The 16,890-nt window shown below is 41.6% G+C and overlaps 1 protein-coding gene across 1 annotated transcript; it reads right to left on the bottom strand.

Annotated features, from left to right (window-relative positions):
• Positions 1 to 980: 980 nt before the first annotated feature.
• edaradd (EDAR-associated death domain) lies at positions 981 to 16,666 on the bottom strand (the record flags this gene model as incomplete). Its single annotated transcript, XM_083987909.1, has 6 exons — positions 16,522 to 16,666; positions 7,814 to 7,872; positions 7,398 to 7,440; positions 6,924 to 6,994; positions 3,230 to 3,275; positions 981 to 1,369 (listed from the first exon to the last, which is right to left on the bottom strand). Exons 1-6 carry the CDS (start codon positions 16,565 to 16,567, stop codon positions 981 to 983), a joined length of 654 nt encoding a protein of 217 aa, XP_083844035.1. The 5' UTR covers positions 16,568 to 16,666.
• Between the last annotated feature and the right edge of the window lie 224 nt (positions 16,667 to 16,890).

Here is a 16,890-nt window from a genome sequence, read left to right as displayed (position 1 = left end):
TTAAACACAACGCTGCTAAGGTCAGCATGCTAATATGCATGTGAAGACATTGCTAACATGGTGATGTTTAACATGATTTTGTAGTTGTTTAATGTGAGAAATGTCAGAAATGAAATGTAAATTTCATGGACAGGGTACTGAGTTATTTCCATAGGCACCTTTTAAATGTGTCTCCATCACGTTTTGTCTTCCCAGACAGTGAGCTGATCTGAATCTACCGCTGGTGACTCACCGACTGTTAATGACTAGCCTACTTCATGGCACTCCACATCAAATAACACAAACTATTCTTTTAACGGGTCTAATGCTTATCATGTTCATCGTTTGCTAATTCTGTTATTGCTCACATTTGCAAATTAGCTCTATTCACAGAGAGACAGATGATGATGATGTGAGTGTCAATGGTTCAGGTGATTGGCTGTAAACCAAAGTACAGAACAAATGAACACTTTGACCTGATGATTTAAGAAAACGTAGATCACCATATTTATTAAGACTCATCCAGAGGAGGACATGGACATGTTAACCACATTTCATAGAAACCATCTGATTGGTCAAACCTCATGAAGACAGTAGAAAGCAAGCTCAGTCATTCTTCTATGTTCTGTACCAATGTGTGACCTACATGTTGCTTTAGGAGACTGATACTACAGACGTGCTGGTGAAGAGGATGAATTCAGTTACCATGGAGATCTGTACAAATGTTCATGACAGTCCACTTGTTGACAAGTTTAAACCTGAGCATCAGTCCAGTAGAAAATGTGAGTACTGCCTACGTGCTGTCTGTGAGATACTGTGCAACCTGAACACAGTGACGCTGACATTCTCTATAGGACGTTCACAGCTACTGGTCAATACTTTACCACTAGAACTTACTAAAAGAAAACCTGTGGTAACACGTTTCCAAGCTTGTCTTGAAGAAGAAAATCCTAACAAGTTGGACCCTGACAGACAGATAAATACACAGAGAGTCAAACTAGTCACTGAGCCTGTTGCCACCGTGACGGCCAGTCCTTCTCTATCCAGCTCTGCAGCAGTCGCAGTACATCGATGCGCTGGTAGATGCGGCAAAGTTCAGTGAGCTCAGTGACCGTTTTCTGATTGTAGCGCAGCAGGAACTCCTGGGTAGGGCTGTGGGACAATGAGCCCTGGGTCCGGTGCTCCAGCATGGTCAGTTCGTCATAGCTCATCCCCCAGCGACTAGCAAAGTTCTTCCAGTTTTTGATGGTGCAGTGGTTTGGATCCAGCTTGAGCCGCAGTAAGTCCAGGAGATCTTTGTCATTCATGAGGTCGCTGATCTTGGGAGGGGGAGCTGGGCAGCAGCACTTCTCACAGGGGCTGTTCAGTAGCTGCAGTTCTTTGGGGTAGTCTGAAGTTGCAGAGGTTGGGAGATGACGTTAGTATCACAAATTATAGTATCAACATCAACTCAAAAATGGGGTGAATATATTTTCTTTCTTTTTTTTAGTAACTTAGCCTAATTTCCCAATGGTGGCCATAATGGTAGTGCCCGTTTCAGCACTGCAGGACTGACCATCCATCCATCCATCCATCCATCCATCCATCCATCCATCCATCCAATTTTTTTGGTGACAAGGTTTCTTGCCTGTCCCTTACTATGATTGTTCTTTTCATCTGTAAAGTGTATACGTCTTAGTTGTTTTATAAAGGTTTAATTTTTTTTTTTTTTTTTTTTTTTTTTACAGTGCACTAAATTTCATTGTCTATGGTTAAAATATATGATTTTACACAATAGGCTTTATGCACAGCTCCACTACTTCCTGAAATAAGCCAGCTCCTTTATTTCCTGTCTCACATTATTGCACCAATTGATTAATCCAGGTGTGTCTGACCTCAAAAAGCCCATTGTGATTGAAATTATAGCAGACAATGACACTTTCATCCATCTTGGGAATGGTGGCCATCTTGAATTTGCGAGTGGCTGATGTGTTTTATCAAAAGAGTAATACTCAAGGAGGAATGGGAACAGCTCACCTGAAACTATCTGTTATCTTTTGGTCATCTACTACACATCTCCCCATGTCTCCTATCTCCTTCTATTGGAGGTCACTGTCACATCCTTAACATTATGTTCCAGTGATCCCACACTGAATTTTCAAAAATAAAATCTCCCTTTATCTTCAACAAGGCTGTAAATGTTGATGTTATTGACCCCTTGCAGCTACGTCACAATTAGAACGTGACGCGAGAGGCGACACCATGACGGACGGCAGAAGGTGCTCCGTGATAATGTACTGTGTATGGGTCCCGTCCAACAATGTGGCTCGATCACTTCACACTACAACCTCACAGCATTATCACTTATTTAAAATAGAATATCTACTCATCCGTTGCAATAATCTGTTTTTTTTTTTTGTTATTCGCCGTAGAATATCTCAGTTTTCTGTGCTTTTTCCACTGCTAAGGAGTTAACGTCAGTCAGTGCCACACTCCCCATACAGCAGCTGCTGCTGTCTTTGCTGCTGCTAACTACAGTAAACAGACCTGGAAATTAAAACCTGGTCCGACCTGTGGGTGTTGAAGACCTGACCCGACGTCTGTATAATTAGTGATCATTCTCTGATTAAACCCGGCTGAAAAATAAAAGAAAACAGGAAGCCGTCTTCGTTGTAATCGCCGCGATCCGACGGCGGCAACTACGTTGTGACGGTGCTATGTTTAATACGAGCGTTAGCTGTTGTTAGCCACAGCATGTAGCTCAGCTAGTTAGCTTCAACTGTGTTTACATCGACTATACACTGTAGATAAACTAACGTATAATGGCATCCATAACGTGTCTGTATATCTTCGCACTGGTCCTGTTGCTCATGTAACCCCGCTGCCAGTGGCCAGCCCCCGGTTCTTAGCTCTAAACCAGCAAGGAGTTGGTGCTTCAGACCAGTTTTAAGAACCAATAACTGGTTTTTAAGCGGTGGAAAAGCAAAGAACCGGTGCTAGTCAGGCTCTGGCTCCGAACCAGCACTGGAACCAGCTCAGTGGAAAAGGAGGGGAAACCCTACAACCCCGGTATGTCACAAAACTATAACGCGCCCATTGAATTACATTGACGTTCACTGTTCTTTTGCCGTCCATCATGGCGTCCGGAGCTATCGCGAGTGGAACGTGACGTCACGTGCAAGGGGTCAATACATATTTATCTAAAATATCCAGGTAAAGAAAAAGGAGGAGTTCTCATTAGGAATGATTCTTGTTATCAAAATCAGTTTACCTGGTGAAGTAGATGTTGGGCAGGTGCACATTTCATCTTCAACTGGCTGTAACACAGAAAGACAAGAGTTACTCACAGGACAATTATCATAAATAACTGATTACATTATACACACACAGGCTGGCAAAAACAATACCAGTTTATTTGCTTATCTGATCTTAAGTGCTGGCATGTTGCTGTGAACTGATGGGGCAGGAAACACACTGGATGGGAGGTGTAAAGTGTGGTGAGAGGTGAGGTGTGTGTGTCTGCTGTGTTGCTGCAGCTGCAGCCCTATCTCTGTGAAGAGTCTGTGGATTACTGATATGTAATTTATTTATTTAAAAAGGACAATGTACATTAATAACACCAGCTCTTTTCTCTTTTTAAGGAAAAGAGAAGGGAAAAAGCCCAACGTAAATGTACCGGAGTTAGCAAATAGCTAATTTTCACCCGCTGTCCTCTGGCAGTTTACATAGAAAAGATTTCATTACAATGAGACAAGACACAGGTAAACAAGACAGACATGGAATCAGACACAATATTGACAGATGACGTAAAACAAACAGTACAATACGAACTCGACAGAGCAAAGCACAGGGATCAGAGGTACAAAGAAGGGTTCAAACAAACATTCAAAACAGGCAACAAAACAAAAACCTGACATACAAAACAAAACACAAAGACAAAGAGGAAGAATAAAGTGCTATAGTGGCAATGCTTTACACTGTAAAGTATGTTAAGTGCAGTAAATCAGTTAAAATTAAAAGTGAGTGCAATTTTGACTGCTTTTCAGCCAGTTTTTTGTTCTTTGATATGTGGGATTTCTTTTCATTTTTGTCACTTTCTTCACTTGCAGCTGCTGCAGTAGTAGTTATATTTATATACGACACAATATACATATATATATATGGTGTGTTTTATGTTATATTGCTGGTTCTTTTTCTGTGTTTTGTTTCGTGTGTTGCTGTTCTTGAGTGGATCACTGAAGACAGAGTGTTAATGCAGCTCTGAACAGGACTTAGGGCCTAAGTCTTGAACCACAGCTGTGCCCCTCCCTCCCCTCCCCACTGTGTTTCTCAGCAGCTTGGTTACGGCAGGTGCCCTCTCCTCAGACTGCTTTTTACTGGATTCTGCAGCTTGGACGTGTCTCGACAGAAACTCTGCTGAATGCTACGTGACATCAAGGGCAGACAGAGAGTGGAGGAACTGGCCCTGGAGGGATGATACATCTGACTAGTGATGACTGGATGGAGGCTTCTCTTCGCCAGCTATGCATGATGTCTGCTCTGTATATATGTTTATGTACGATGCCATTGTCTTATCAGAAAGCAGTGTGATAGTGATATGGTTAGCCTTCTCCCACACCTCTGTGTTCCTGCTCTGTTATTAGTTCACAGCCGCACCTCGCACTCAGCCACATCCTGAATGCTCACAGCTGCAATTAGAAAGCACTCAGAGCATGCACCTCAGCCAGGGCCCGGTGTAAGTCTGGTAGTTTGGTGCAGAAGACTCACTGAATCATATTATCACATGATAATATTGTGGCCTTTAAACTCAGTGATGATGCTGCGGTTTTATTGATGGCAAAAACAGCATCCCTTTAGCTAGAGAGGCACAAGTATTCACACATTAATAATTAATTATAGGAGAGCTATTAAGGTGCATACAATTTAATATTTAATATAGAAATGTTTTGCGCCAAGCCCTTCCTTCCTTCCTTCCTTCCTTCCTCTGTCCTCACTGTTACTCCCACCTCAACTCTAGTAAAACTGCTTCATTTTGAAATCTCTCACCTTAGGTGTCAGCTGTTGTTTTTACTTTCTGCCTTTGTGTTTCTGCCCGTTGTGTTTTGAGCCTCACAGTTCAGTTACGTGGCAGCAACGAAGCTGAACTATAAATCAAGCAGAAGTCCAGCGGTTTCACCCTCTGCCGAAATTCACTAATTTACAGAGCTTTAGAAAATCTTCAGACTAAAGGACAGACAGCCCCATGTTAAAGTCATTCTAATTCAGCAATCTACACCATCATCACTTCATGCCTCAAGGTTGAGGGAGCTTTCTATGGAATCTCTCAGAGCTGGAGAAGATCTGCAGAGAAGTGTGGCAAAAAAAAAAATCCCCAAATCCAGGTGTGCAAAGCTTGTTGCATCATGGCTCTGGGGCATTTTACCTGTCTGTCCCCAGGTTTTCTCATAATCTATCCACGCTGCTAATGACTGTATTTGTACCAGCTAGCCATTTCATCCTGTTGTGTTTCAACCACTTGAGATGTCCCCACACCCTGCCTTTTCCACCAAGATATCAGGCCTTCTTGAGTATTAAAGCAGAAGTAAGCGGAATGTTTGTGTTAATATAAGTCTTAAATAGTTGTATCTTCTGACAGCAATCACTTATATAGAGTGTTTGGTCCGAAACACGGTTCTGTCAGTCACTCTGCTCTGCTGTAAGCCGAGGAGAAAACTTTCCTTGTATCCTACAACCTTTATCCAATGAGGAGAGAGAACGGCATAAAGGGGCGGTCCTCTCTGTGTGTGCAGCCAAGGGATGCGCGTGAATGTGGTGACGTAGGGACGAGGGCGGGGACTGCTAACTCCATCTGCTGACAAGAAGTTAGCCAAAACCACCGGATCGCTTACTTCTGCTTTAACCATTTGTGAGTTGTAATATAATACATGCAATATCTAAGTCTCTATTTCAATATTCACCAACAACAAACCGCAAAAGAACTTCCACAACACCTGCGGCCGTCAAAAGCCCTTTTTCATTGGTCATAAAACCCACTGGTAACCACTAACATCGGCCTGTTGCCACTAATGGAAAAGAATTCAATCCTTATTCACTCCTGGATTGAAAATGGAGCTGTAGCTGACTCAGGTATTTATCGGCTTTGATTGGCATTTATGTAAACTAACGATGAAACTGTTGCTGGTTTAATGATAAGCAATGATAAAAAATTCCCTGTCATAAAACCATGTTTGATTACCTTGCTATGAAAAACTCTGTGTAAACAGGCTCAAACAACAGTGTGCAAGAGCAGTCAGCAGGTGCGTGCTGTACGTGTTATATGCAGCATCTGTTTGTGTAAGGCAGAAACCACAGGCAGCACTTGAGATATGTTTTCCATGTCTAAGAGAACTTTGTATACACTGTGGTCAAATTTTGTTTTTTGTAAGAGTGCGCTAGAAAACTAACTGATGACGGTTACCCTATCTGCAAAATCTGTTAACTCTAATCATTTTGGTCTCTATGACAGTGACATCTCTGACGAACGTGCTAATGCAAGCCTGACACTAAAGTGAAACCAGCTGATACTGGCCTGAAACCAGCTGATACCAGCTAACACTGCTGAAACTGACTTGATTAACCACAGTATAAACTAATGTTAACGTACCCTAGACAGAGCTGTAGTATCACGTCTGAGTCTGCTACTACATTTTACATCAATCCCATTGTTACCAAAAGTTGACATTTTCTTTTCTTTACAATAAGACATTCTTTTAAAAGCACCACAATGTGAATCTCCAGTTCCACTGATAAATACACAACATGTTTACAGCCCTGTGGCTGTTTGTGAAAGTTCAACACAGGTGGCAAAATTTCAACAACATCAGTCTGTGTAAATGTGTAAAAAAAAAAAAAAAAATCAGTGACATGTAGAACACCTGCAGATTGAGATTTTGTCAAAGATAACCAAGGAGGTCTGATTTACTGACCTGTCTTATTCTGTCTGTGGGGGGACTCAGGTATCTAGACGGCATGGAGCTCAGGTGGAGTGTCACAGCACCTGCCGGAGACACAGACCATTAAAAAAAAAAACACAGCAGGTACACATTCACCACAGTAACAGAGGACATTCAACAAGTGTGTAATCTGTGTGGATTTTCACAAACAGCAGAGAGTCAGGGCTTAAATAACAGACAACAGCCTCTATGTTTTACTATAGTCCTGATATGCTGAAGCTGTAGCTGTACAGTGAGAAGACATCAGATAAATGAATGTGCAGGTTTCTTAAGTTTCCATTTGTTTTGCTTTGAGTCAGCTGGTCGGTTAGTTCTTTCATCAGGCCTTTATTTAAATGTCATCTTAGATTTTTTTTATATCTTAGAAGACGTTGAATGAGTGAATGCTATGCTGATATGTGATTTGTAAAAAAAAAAAAGACCATTGTGTTCTGATCTCTTATTTACCATGAGGATCTGTCACTTGCACTGGATAATTGGCCTCCACAGACTGTGGGAGAGAGACAAGAGCAGACATGATGGAATTAGAAAGTAAAATGAACGAAGCAAAGAAGAGATAGAATAGTTCCTCCACTGTGAGTCTCTTCAACAGTCAACATGTAGTCTGTGAGCTGTGGAGGAAAATTACTATCTTGTGTGCACAAGAGAGGGAACAGCCTGCTACGACTTGTTCTTCAATAAGCCCAGGGGCTTCAGCAATCACAGCACAGTCTGTTCAGTTATGGTACATTTCTTTGCAGATTACTGCGAGACTCTGTACGCAGGAACAATGAGAAATCAACACAAAGCAAACTAGAGACAAGACAGGTCAAGACAAACACGTGATTAGATTTTAAAAAAAGAAAAAGAAAAAAGGTACTCACTAATTGTGCCACGAAGTTGGTTGTGTCTGTGTCCTCCACTGGTCCAGAGCTGATCACATCTGTTGCAGAAAAGGAAAAGGCTTCAGGATTATGAACAGATGTCATCATCATCTCCACTCATCTCACCCACTTCCTACGAATCACACAACCCTGAGACCTGCAGAGAAAAGCCACATCCTCCATCAGCCAGCCCTCGCTTACTGGTGATGGTGTGATATTGACGTAGTTGAGACACGTTCATTAGAGGAGGAAGAGGACATTTGCATGATATTGCCGTTGCTGTTCAAGCTACATCGGTCCTGCCAAATGAAACGTGGAGGTGCGAGGACGGGCTTGCGGCAGTGCGTGAAAGCCTCCCGGAGACAATGGGAACGCTGTTCGGCAAACAACACGGACAAGTCTTCAAATCAAATTCCCTCAGCAGTGAGAGGGAATAGTCTGGACTCACTCACAGATGAGCTGACAGAGCAGCACAAAGGCAGCTTTTCACTCGGCTAAATACCTGAACGGGACTATGAGGGCCTTCATCAATCTACGTCACGCCGAGGCCACCGTATCCAAAGGGCCTTTCTTGGGTTACACTGAAACTTTCGCTTGCACTGGAAACTAGAATTAGTATTAAGTGTTAAGGTTGTGTTGCTCACCTGAGAGAGAGCAGTCATGTGTTTAGGTCACACAGAGTAGAACCGGCCTGCACGTCATAGGAAACACAACAATAACACAATCTCCCCTTCTTCACATTTCTCTTATTCATTTTTCAGTTGGTCCTACAAGTATTGTCTGATGCACTGTGATTGTTGTAAACTAGTGACTGTAGCACTGGTTGACATGCTGTCAGTTACTGTCTCTCACTCCCACACAGATTGTCCTGCAGTCAGAATGAAACACAAGGAAACAAAGACTCTGCAGAGCTCATTCTGCTCAGCTGATTGAGGAAATGACTGAGTTTTTTAAAGGGATAGTTGAATATTTTGGCAAATTCTCCTATCACCATAATCCCTATTGTCATAGCAATAAATTCATTACCTTTAATTATCGGTGCATGTTGTTTTGAGATCAGCGGGGCAGAGACGTGAGCTACTCAGTGAACACAATGGAGGTGAATGGTACAGGTCCCCTGTCCCTCATCAAACTCATCAAATACACAATCCAACAACTCCAAAACACTATGGTGGACAAGTTGTGACCTGCACATTCACTACGCTATTAAATAATAATGTAACATAACATAACAGAGTTGTTTTCGGGTCAAATGCGCAGCCGGAACTACATTCCAGACACGGCTGCTGGGCGTAGTGGGCTCAAAAGCGCAAGCAGTTCCGAGTATATGCACCATGATACTAAGATTATTTCATAGTATCCTTTTAAAAGTATACTTTTAAAGATTAACACAAAACATTCTCAATACTTGTATGCTGATATTTAAGAAAGGTAACTATTATCTTATTCCTGTTCGACAAGGTGCAGTATTTTCCAAATTAGTGATCACTCGTGTCCAGTGTTGGGCAGGTTACTTTTCATAATACTTTCCCCAAAAAGTAACTGAGTTAGTAACTGAATTACTACATTATAAAAGTAACTAATTACCAGGAAAAGTAACTATTGCGTTACTTAAAAAAAAAAAAAAATTCTCAAATATGTCAAATTATTTGGACTCGCCCTCCTAACCCCCAACAATAACCCTAACTCCTGTTTATCTGGAACTAACCAACTCACTCAGTATTCCTCTGCACAGACAGGCTCCACAACGGGCATCAAAGTAACTTTTTTGATTACTCCTTACTGAAAAATGTAGCGCTGTTAGTAACACCATTATATTCTAACGTGTACATACACTTATTATTTTGTGATGGGACTTCTTGAGTCAAGTAAGGACGTTATAACAGGGGAAACAGTAACTTTTTTGATGACTCATTACCGGAAAAAGTAATGCTGGTATTTTATAACACCGTTAATCCCATTGCTGCTCGTGTCTTCTGCAGTTCAGCCACATCCTCATCCAAACCATTGCCACTCAATATGAAAACGAAGGGGGTGAGGATGAACAATATCCTTCACTTATCAGACTCAGGCCTCCCACACATACACGCACTGGTGACAGATAAACAACTGTGGGCACATGGGCATCATGACAACACACCTCATCAAACATGGTCATTTCCCCTGAAAGAGACCAAGTCCAAAACCTTGGTGTACTGATCTCAGATCTGACCTTCAACAGTCATATCAAATCAGTCATCGAATCAGCCTTTTATCAATTTAAGAACATCCAGAAATTAAGGGTTTTATGTCCCAAACTGATCAGGAGAAGCTGATTCATGCTTTTATCTCCAGTAGACTAGACTACTGTAACGGTCTTCTGACTGATTGATCAAAACGCTGCAGCTCATTCAGAACGCTGCAGCTCGAGTTTTAACCAGAACAGAGAGATCAGATCACATCACCCCAGTTCTTAAGACCTTACACTGGCTCCCAGTCAGCTACAGAATAGATTTAAAGTTCTGCTACTGGTTTACAAATCACTGAATGGTTTAGGTCCAGAATACATGAATGACATGTTAGTAGAGTATAAACCCAGTAGTATAGTATGGCAAGCGGATTTAACATTTAAAAGCTAAGTTTGACTATCTGGAATTAACATTGTAGATGTCAACAACAACTGTAATTCAGTTTTGCCTTGTCAAAAAGAACATTTCAGATATCCACAACTACGTTCTTCCTAGGACAAATGACGTCACTTTTGTCGTTCATGTGTATGGGGTTTGTCATTACCTGGTTCGTCCAAATTTGACGAACCAGGAAGAGGAGCTTCCACTACAAACAAGCTTGAAATATAGACTTATTTAATTTTTTTCGGGACAATTTCGCATTTCGGGCATTCAATACAAGACGGACATTACATACGAGCAGCATGGAGGTATTTGGATGTTTTTTGGTGTGTCTTTTTGTTACGAAGACAGTTGGTATCCATTTGCAACCGTTATATGGGCATGCACTGCTACGCCGAGACCCCCTGTAACTCAGAGAAGCCACAGATAACTCTGAAACTTCTCCGAGCCCTTAGTCGACATGAGGGTGAGTGGATAATGAGTGAAATTTCAATATTGGGTGAACTACTATATTAATTGAGGTGAATTAAAGATATCTTGAACTGGAATTATGACTAGTCAGAATCAAATCGTAGATATCTCAACCTGGTATTAGTACTAGTCGTAATTCAGTTACAGATATGCATAATGCACATAGCGGATATCTGCAACTTAATTGTAGATATCTAATGATAAACCCCATACACATGAATAGCAAAAGTGACGTCATTTGTCCTAGGAAGAACGTAGTTGTGGATATCTGAAACGACAATTATGGATAGGAAGAATGTTGTTGCGGATATCAGAAATATTCTTTTTGACTGGGCAAAACTGAATTACAGATATCTGCAACACATATCCAGTCTGGCTTTTAAAAGCTCTGAGATCTACTGACTCAGGTCAGATAGTGGAGCAGAGTTCAAACCAGACATGGTGAAGCAGCATTTAGCTGTGATGCTGCACACAACTGGAACAAACTACCAGCAGAACTGAAATCAGCCCCAACTGTGAGCACTTTTAAATCCAGGTTAAAAACATTTCTCTTTTCATGTGCTTATAGCTGAGCTCTTTTTAATAACTTTAAACTTTATCTATTTTCTTTTCTTTTACTTTTTTATTCTTCTTTTCTCCTGCTATTTCAACTGTCTTGTCTGGCACTGCTGATGCATTTCTCACTATGGGGTTAAACGTTTTCACGTTCCAGCGACCACAGGCGGCTGACAGCCTGTGTGATCCATCGGAGGGGAAGTGAATGGTAATTCCCCGTCATCACAGCTTCTGTACCCCGGCCCACACAAGAGTATAAGGAAATGTTGACATGTTGCGCTCTGTGCGTATTTTTAGAAAGCAACTCATTATTGAGTATTTGTGCATGGAATCAATAATCTCACTTGTTCACATGGCACCTGCAGTCCTCATGCAGACACACACACACAAACCCACACATGCACACATGCACACACACACACGTCCACCACTCAAACCACCACTCCTTTGCTTTCCATCTACCTCACCATATAAAGGCCACGCCACCTCTGACGTTTTCACACTTTGTCTAATGGAATATGATTCCTAGAGACACTGGTGTGGCTTCATCTTTACTCCCCCCCCTTTTTTTTGGAGTTTGCATTTTGCAGTTTGCAGTTTGCAGTGCATTGACGCAAAGTCATATTTGGTCAAGTCAATACATTTTCCTACAAGCCCATACATCAGTGTATCTCAGCAGCAGACACTGAAAGCACCAAAGGGCAACACTGTCTAAACATTATTGTAATTTTTTTTAACAAAAATCTGCAGTGATGTAAATTGCATATGTTATTTTAAGTTCATTTGCTCCCAGGACATCTGAACTGAACACTACACCCCTGGGTGGTATTCCCCTTTAAATATAGTGAATTAAGTATCAGGACTTAGAGCCATTTGCCCAATTACCAAGTGTAAGTCAAACCCCAGATCAGTTGAGCATTGTTTCTCCCTCTCTGGGAATGCAGGGGCATGTGACTGCACGCTCTGGATAAAGTTCAAAAGATGAAATATAAACCACATCATAATACGTTGCTCAGGGCCATAATTCCATGCAGGTGAACCCAGCTCCTCTGCGTTTTGACCACCCAGTCTTACAGTCTGCGAGCAGCCTGTTTAGAGGCCTGTTTGTTTTGTCATGGGTTTGTTTCTACACATGAATGGAGCTGAATGACGACGCTAATACTCCACACAGGCCGCGGCAGAGTCGTGGCAGAGAGCGGCTACAGCGTATCCTCCTCATGTGGAAACATCTGATAGAAGGTGGAATCATTACAGTACTGTAGATCATTTACATAAACTCTGTAGGTTCTGCAGTATCTGCGAATGTTTTCACACCTCAGCCAGTGGAGAACTCCACCTTAAAGGTATTATCAGATTTCTCACTTAGACTTTGATAAGAAGTTTGATTACAATCTTTTTTTATCTACATTTGGGAACAAAAATCACGATGTGGTCGAGCTAAGCATCAAGACTGGAAACAGGGAAAACACCTCTAGAGTCACTAATGAACAAACCACCATTTGTTCTAGTTTTTGTGGTGTTCTTGTCCCTGTGCAGAGACCCAAACCCAAACCTTTGCTCTCTGACTTGTGTCTGGCAACTCCTGCTACAGAAACACTGAGACATTTTTACATCATGCGTTTTCAGTCATCAGATTGCAGTCGGATAGAGCTTGACCACATGAAGGTACAGGTGTAAACGTACGCAAGACAGATTGCGATCCAATCAGGGGTCAGGGACGCATTGTGAACACATTGAACACAAGTGTAAACAGTAACTACTTCTACTATTTATTTTCTTTTTTCTTTTTTAAATTACCCATGCAAATATGTGATCTCAATGTGGACACTGGAGACGCATAATAATACCAGGTCATGGTGTAAATGCTATTGTATCTAGATACAATCTGGATACAAGATGTGTATTAATGCCAGGTGTAAACAGGTTGAGAGAATCCCTGTGGTCAGCTGATGGTGTGCTCTGTGCAGAAACAGAAACCACTGAAATTGATTTTAAGTCTTGTCAGATCTTAATGTCACCAATGCAATCCCATGAATGTCCATTGTATTAGGATGGAGTAATAAATATGGAGTCATAATAGCTTAAAGCAGAAGTAAGCGGAATGTTTGTGTTAATATAAGTAGTAGTATGATAGTTATATCTTCCGACGGCATTCACTTATATAGAGTGTTTGGTCTGAAACACGGGTCTGTCAGTCACTCTGCTCTGCTGTAAGCTGAGGAGAAAACGTCTTGTATACTTCCTTGTATCCTACAACATTTATCCAATGAGGAGAGAGAACGGCATGAAGGGCTGTGTGTGCAGCCAAGGGATGCGTGTAAATGTGGTGACGTAGGGACGAGGACCAATAGATCCATGAGGAGGGCGGGAACTGCTAACTAACGAAGTTAGCCAAAACGACCGGATCGCTTACTTCTGCTTTAATACAATGAGAAAATCTGTTTTTGAACATGATTTTTCTTATTTTTCTTTTTTATATCTAGTAATTCTTCAGTTAATGCTTTATCTTCAAAAATGTTCCAAAATAAACAAGGGTTACCTAATTGGCTGAACCTCCTATGATCTGTGGTTCTATGCAGCTCAGATATGACTTATTTTCAAGGGAATCAGAAACAGCATAGGATTTAAAGGGACAACGAGGAGTTTCTATTCGGTTATAAAAAAAGTCTCACGTTAATGTGGATGAATCTCCGCTACCCACACTTGTTAATGGGCCCATTTTCGATAAATATATCGTTCTGTCTCTATCGTTATTTTGTTATTATTAGTGGTGGCGGAGATGCTGGTCGAGCCGACCAGCGTTTTTTACTTTCGGTTTCGCAACGAGTCATGAGAATAACGCAGCTGAATCGCCGTTTATGGTCGGAACTACGACGGTATGTGAACCTCTTTGAACCTCTGACTTTAATTCTTGATGAATGAAAACATGAGTCCGTCTTGCGCCGGTCAAAAGAATTTTACGGTGCGCACGGAGGCTCATAAATGTAGTGTGAAAACGCTTCGCTTTTCCAAAACTCCTCATTGTCCCTTTAAGAGAAGATAGAAGATATGTTTCTCCTCTGGTGAAGGGGATCAGAAATCTACTATTTACCATCAATAATCAGATCTAAGTGGTTAATAATTTAGATTTATGCTGTTGCATTAACAATCACGCATTAGTCCATATAAAGAAAAAAAAAGCAACTAAATTCTATGCTTTGACAACTGAAGCATCTGGAAGTGACCAGTCTAAACCCTGGTAAAACTCCACCTCCTGGCTTATCTGAGATATTTACTCAAGACCTGCTCTAAATGACAGTTTAGTCACGGTGTGTGGTTGGATCATACAGGATTGCAGGCAAACAGCCATTAACCTGCAGTGAAACTGAACACATGTTCATTATCCTGTGTCAAACACCAATGTATGTGTTAAAAATGGTTTAGTCCGTACAGGCAGGGAAAGAAACACACACACATGCACTCTTGCACAGTTGCACATACACCTCTTTCCTTTCCTAGTTTAAGAATCTAACATTGATTGTATTGGATAACCTGAACACCTGTGTAATTGTGACATGTGATATTTAATGATGCAAAAAGTGAACAATATGATCATTTGACTGGAATAAAAAAAGAAATCATCTCTGATTTTAAGTATTTAAACTGGAGTTAGCTAGATTTTGTAAATATCCAACAGAAAACTCCCATCCCCTCCCTGCAGGTATTCCTCCAAAGCCACTCCCCCAAAAAACACTGATGGACCAGTGCAAACATTTATCTTGAATTATTATGATTAATTTACAGAAGGTCTGTGACAAAGCTGTTGCACCAAACCATCTGCACTGAAGTGAAAGCATGTTGCATGTTATCTCTGGCTCTGACTGCACTTCAGACCACTTCATATCTCGTTCAGGCTGGAGGGGGATGTTGAGGCAGAGAGAGCACGTGCAGGAGAATTTTAAGAAATGTAACAAAAAATGTTTCTAAAACACATTTTCTACCTCAGCTTTGAACTCGGCCTGAGGAGATATTGTAAACAAATGAATGAATGGACGAATTATCGTTAAGTTTCTCTCTGATACTTTCACTCTTTTGTCTGATGAGGAACAAACTATCATGAACATTATCGTTAATAACAGACTAAGAATGATGACTCAGTTTTTCCAGTTTCACTGTTGGCAGGTTTTTGATCTCGTCCTCTGTAGGTTAGGAGTTCAGCACCAGCTCTGTGGTGATTTACCACAGTAACAGCTGAAGCACACGCTTATACCCACAGTTAAACCATTGTAGCACATGCAGGCCTGAGGAGAAGCTCTTCACTACAGACAGAAACCTTTTGATAACAACTGTCACTGAAAGTGAGAGTGAAACAGAGTGGTAGACCAACATACGCTCATATGAAACATGTATGTAGACAAGCCAAGTGTTGAGGAGAAAACAATAAAACAACCTTTATGAATTGTTTAGTCCTCTGCAAGATCTCAGCATGTTATTAATATGAGGGTCTTACTGGACCAAATGCCAATGGAAGAAGGGAAAGATCATCCAAACCTGGCAACCCAAATGTCACTCTTATTATCTCATCATAAAGGAATAGTAAGTGACTCATTAATACTTCACAAAGCCACCATTTACATCTCATAACCAAACAAAGGCTCATATTATCTGAAGCTATAACTCAATGTAAGTAAAAAGATATGTTTAAAGGTAAACCTGCTGCAGCTCTAACTAACGCTCCATCCAGGTGAATACAAAAGAACCCCCACTCACACACTACTGAACTGTTTTCTGTTAATGTTCATGTTCATTTCCACTGAAGTGCAGAGGGATTTTCCTAGAGAGTGAGGGAATTTCTAAATTGTGGTTTATAGAAACAATGTCTCCCCACCACATAAAAATGAGTTAACATGATTTTAAAAAGTCTATTAATCAAGCTTTAAACACCGGTGTTAAACCGTGTGGGCTGTTTCTCCAACAGAAACGATGATAAAACAGGACAAATGATAGGAGAGCTGCTCATTAAAACAAGTGGACCGTCCAAACTGAGCGGTAAACTCAGGTGCGCGTGCGTGCGTGCGTGCGTAGCCTACTCACCAAACTGCTCCAGACTGCTCATGTCGGACACCAGGACGTCGGCCATGCAGAGGACCGGACCGAGCTCAGGTGTGTGAGTGTGTGTAGCCTCAGCAGTGAGCGAGAGAGGACGCGCTGCCGCTGTGTGAGTCTATGTCTGTGTGTGTCTGTGTGTGAGAGAGCGGAGAACAGACGACGGCAGCCACCGACCGCTGTGAGGCGTCAGACACCTCAGTAATGAAAGGGTCAGGGTCGCTGCTGCGTTCATGGACCCTCTGGAAGTCAAGCGCTCGTTTTCTTTCCGAAGCGTCCACCTCAACACTAACAAGTGAATGTGTTGGAGCGGTATCTGCACAGCATCAGGAAATGATTCATCCGCAGTAGTAGCCT

The sequence above is a fragment of the Trachurus trachurus genome (assembly GCF_905171665.1).
Source record: "Trachurus trachurus genome assembly, chromosome: 15".
Taxonomy (NCBI): domain Eukaryota; kingdom Metazoa; phylum Chordata; class Actinopteri; order Carangiformes; family Carangidae; genus Trachurus; species Trachurus trachurus.
This window is presented reverse-complemented; position numbering and strand designations above follow the sequence as displayed.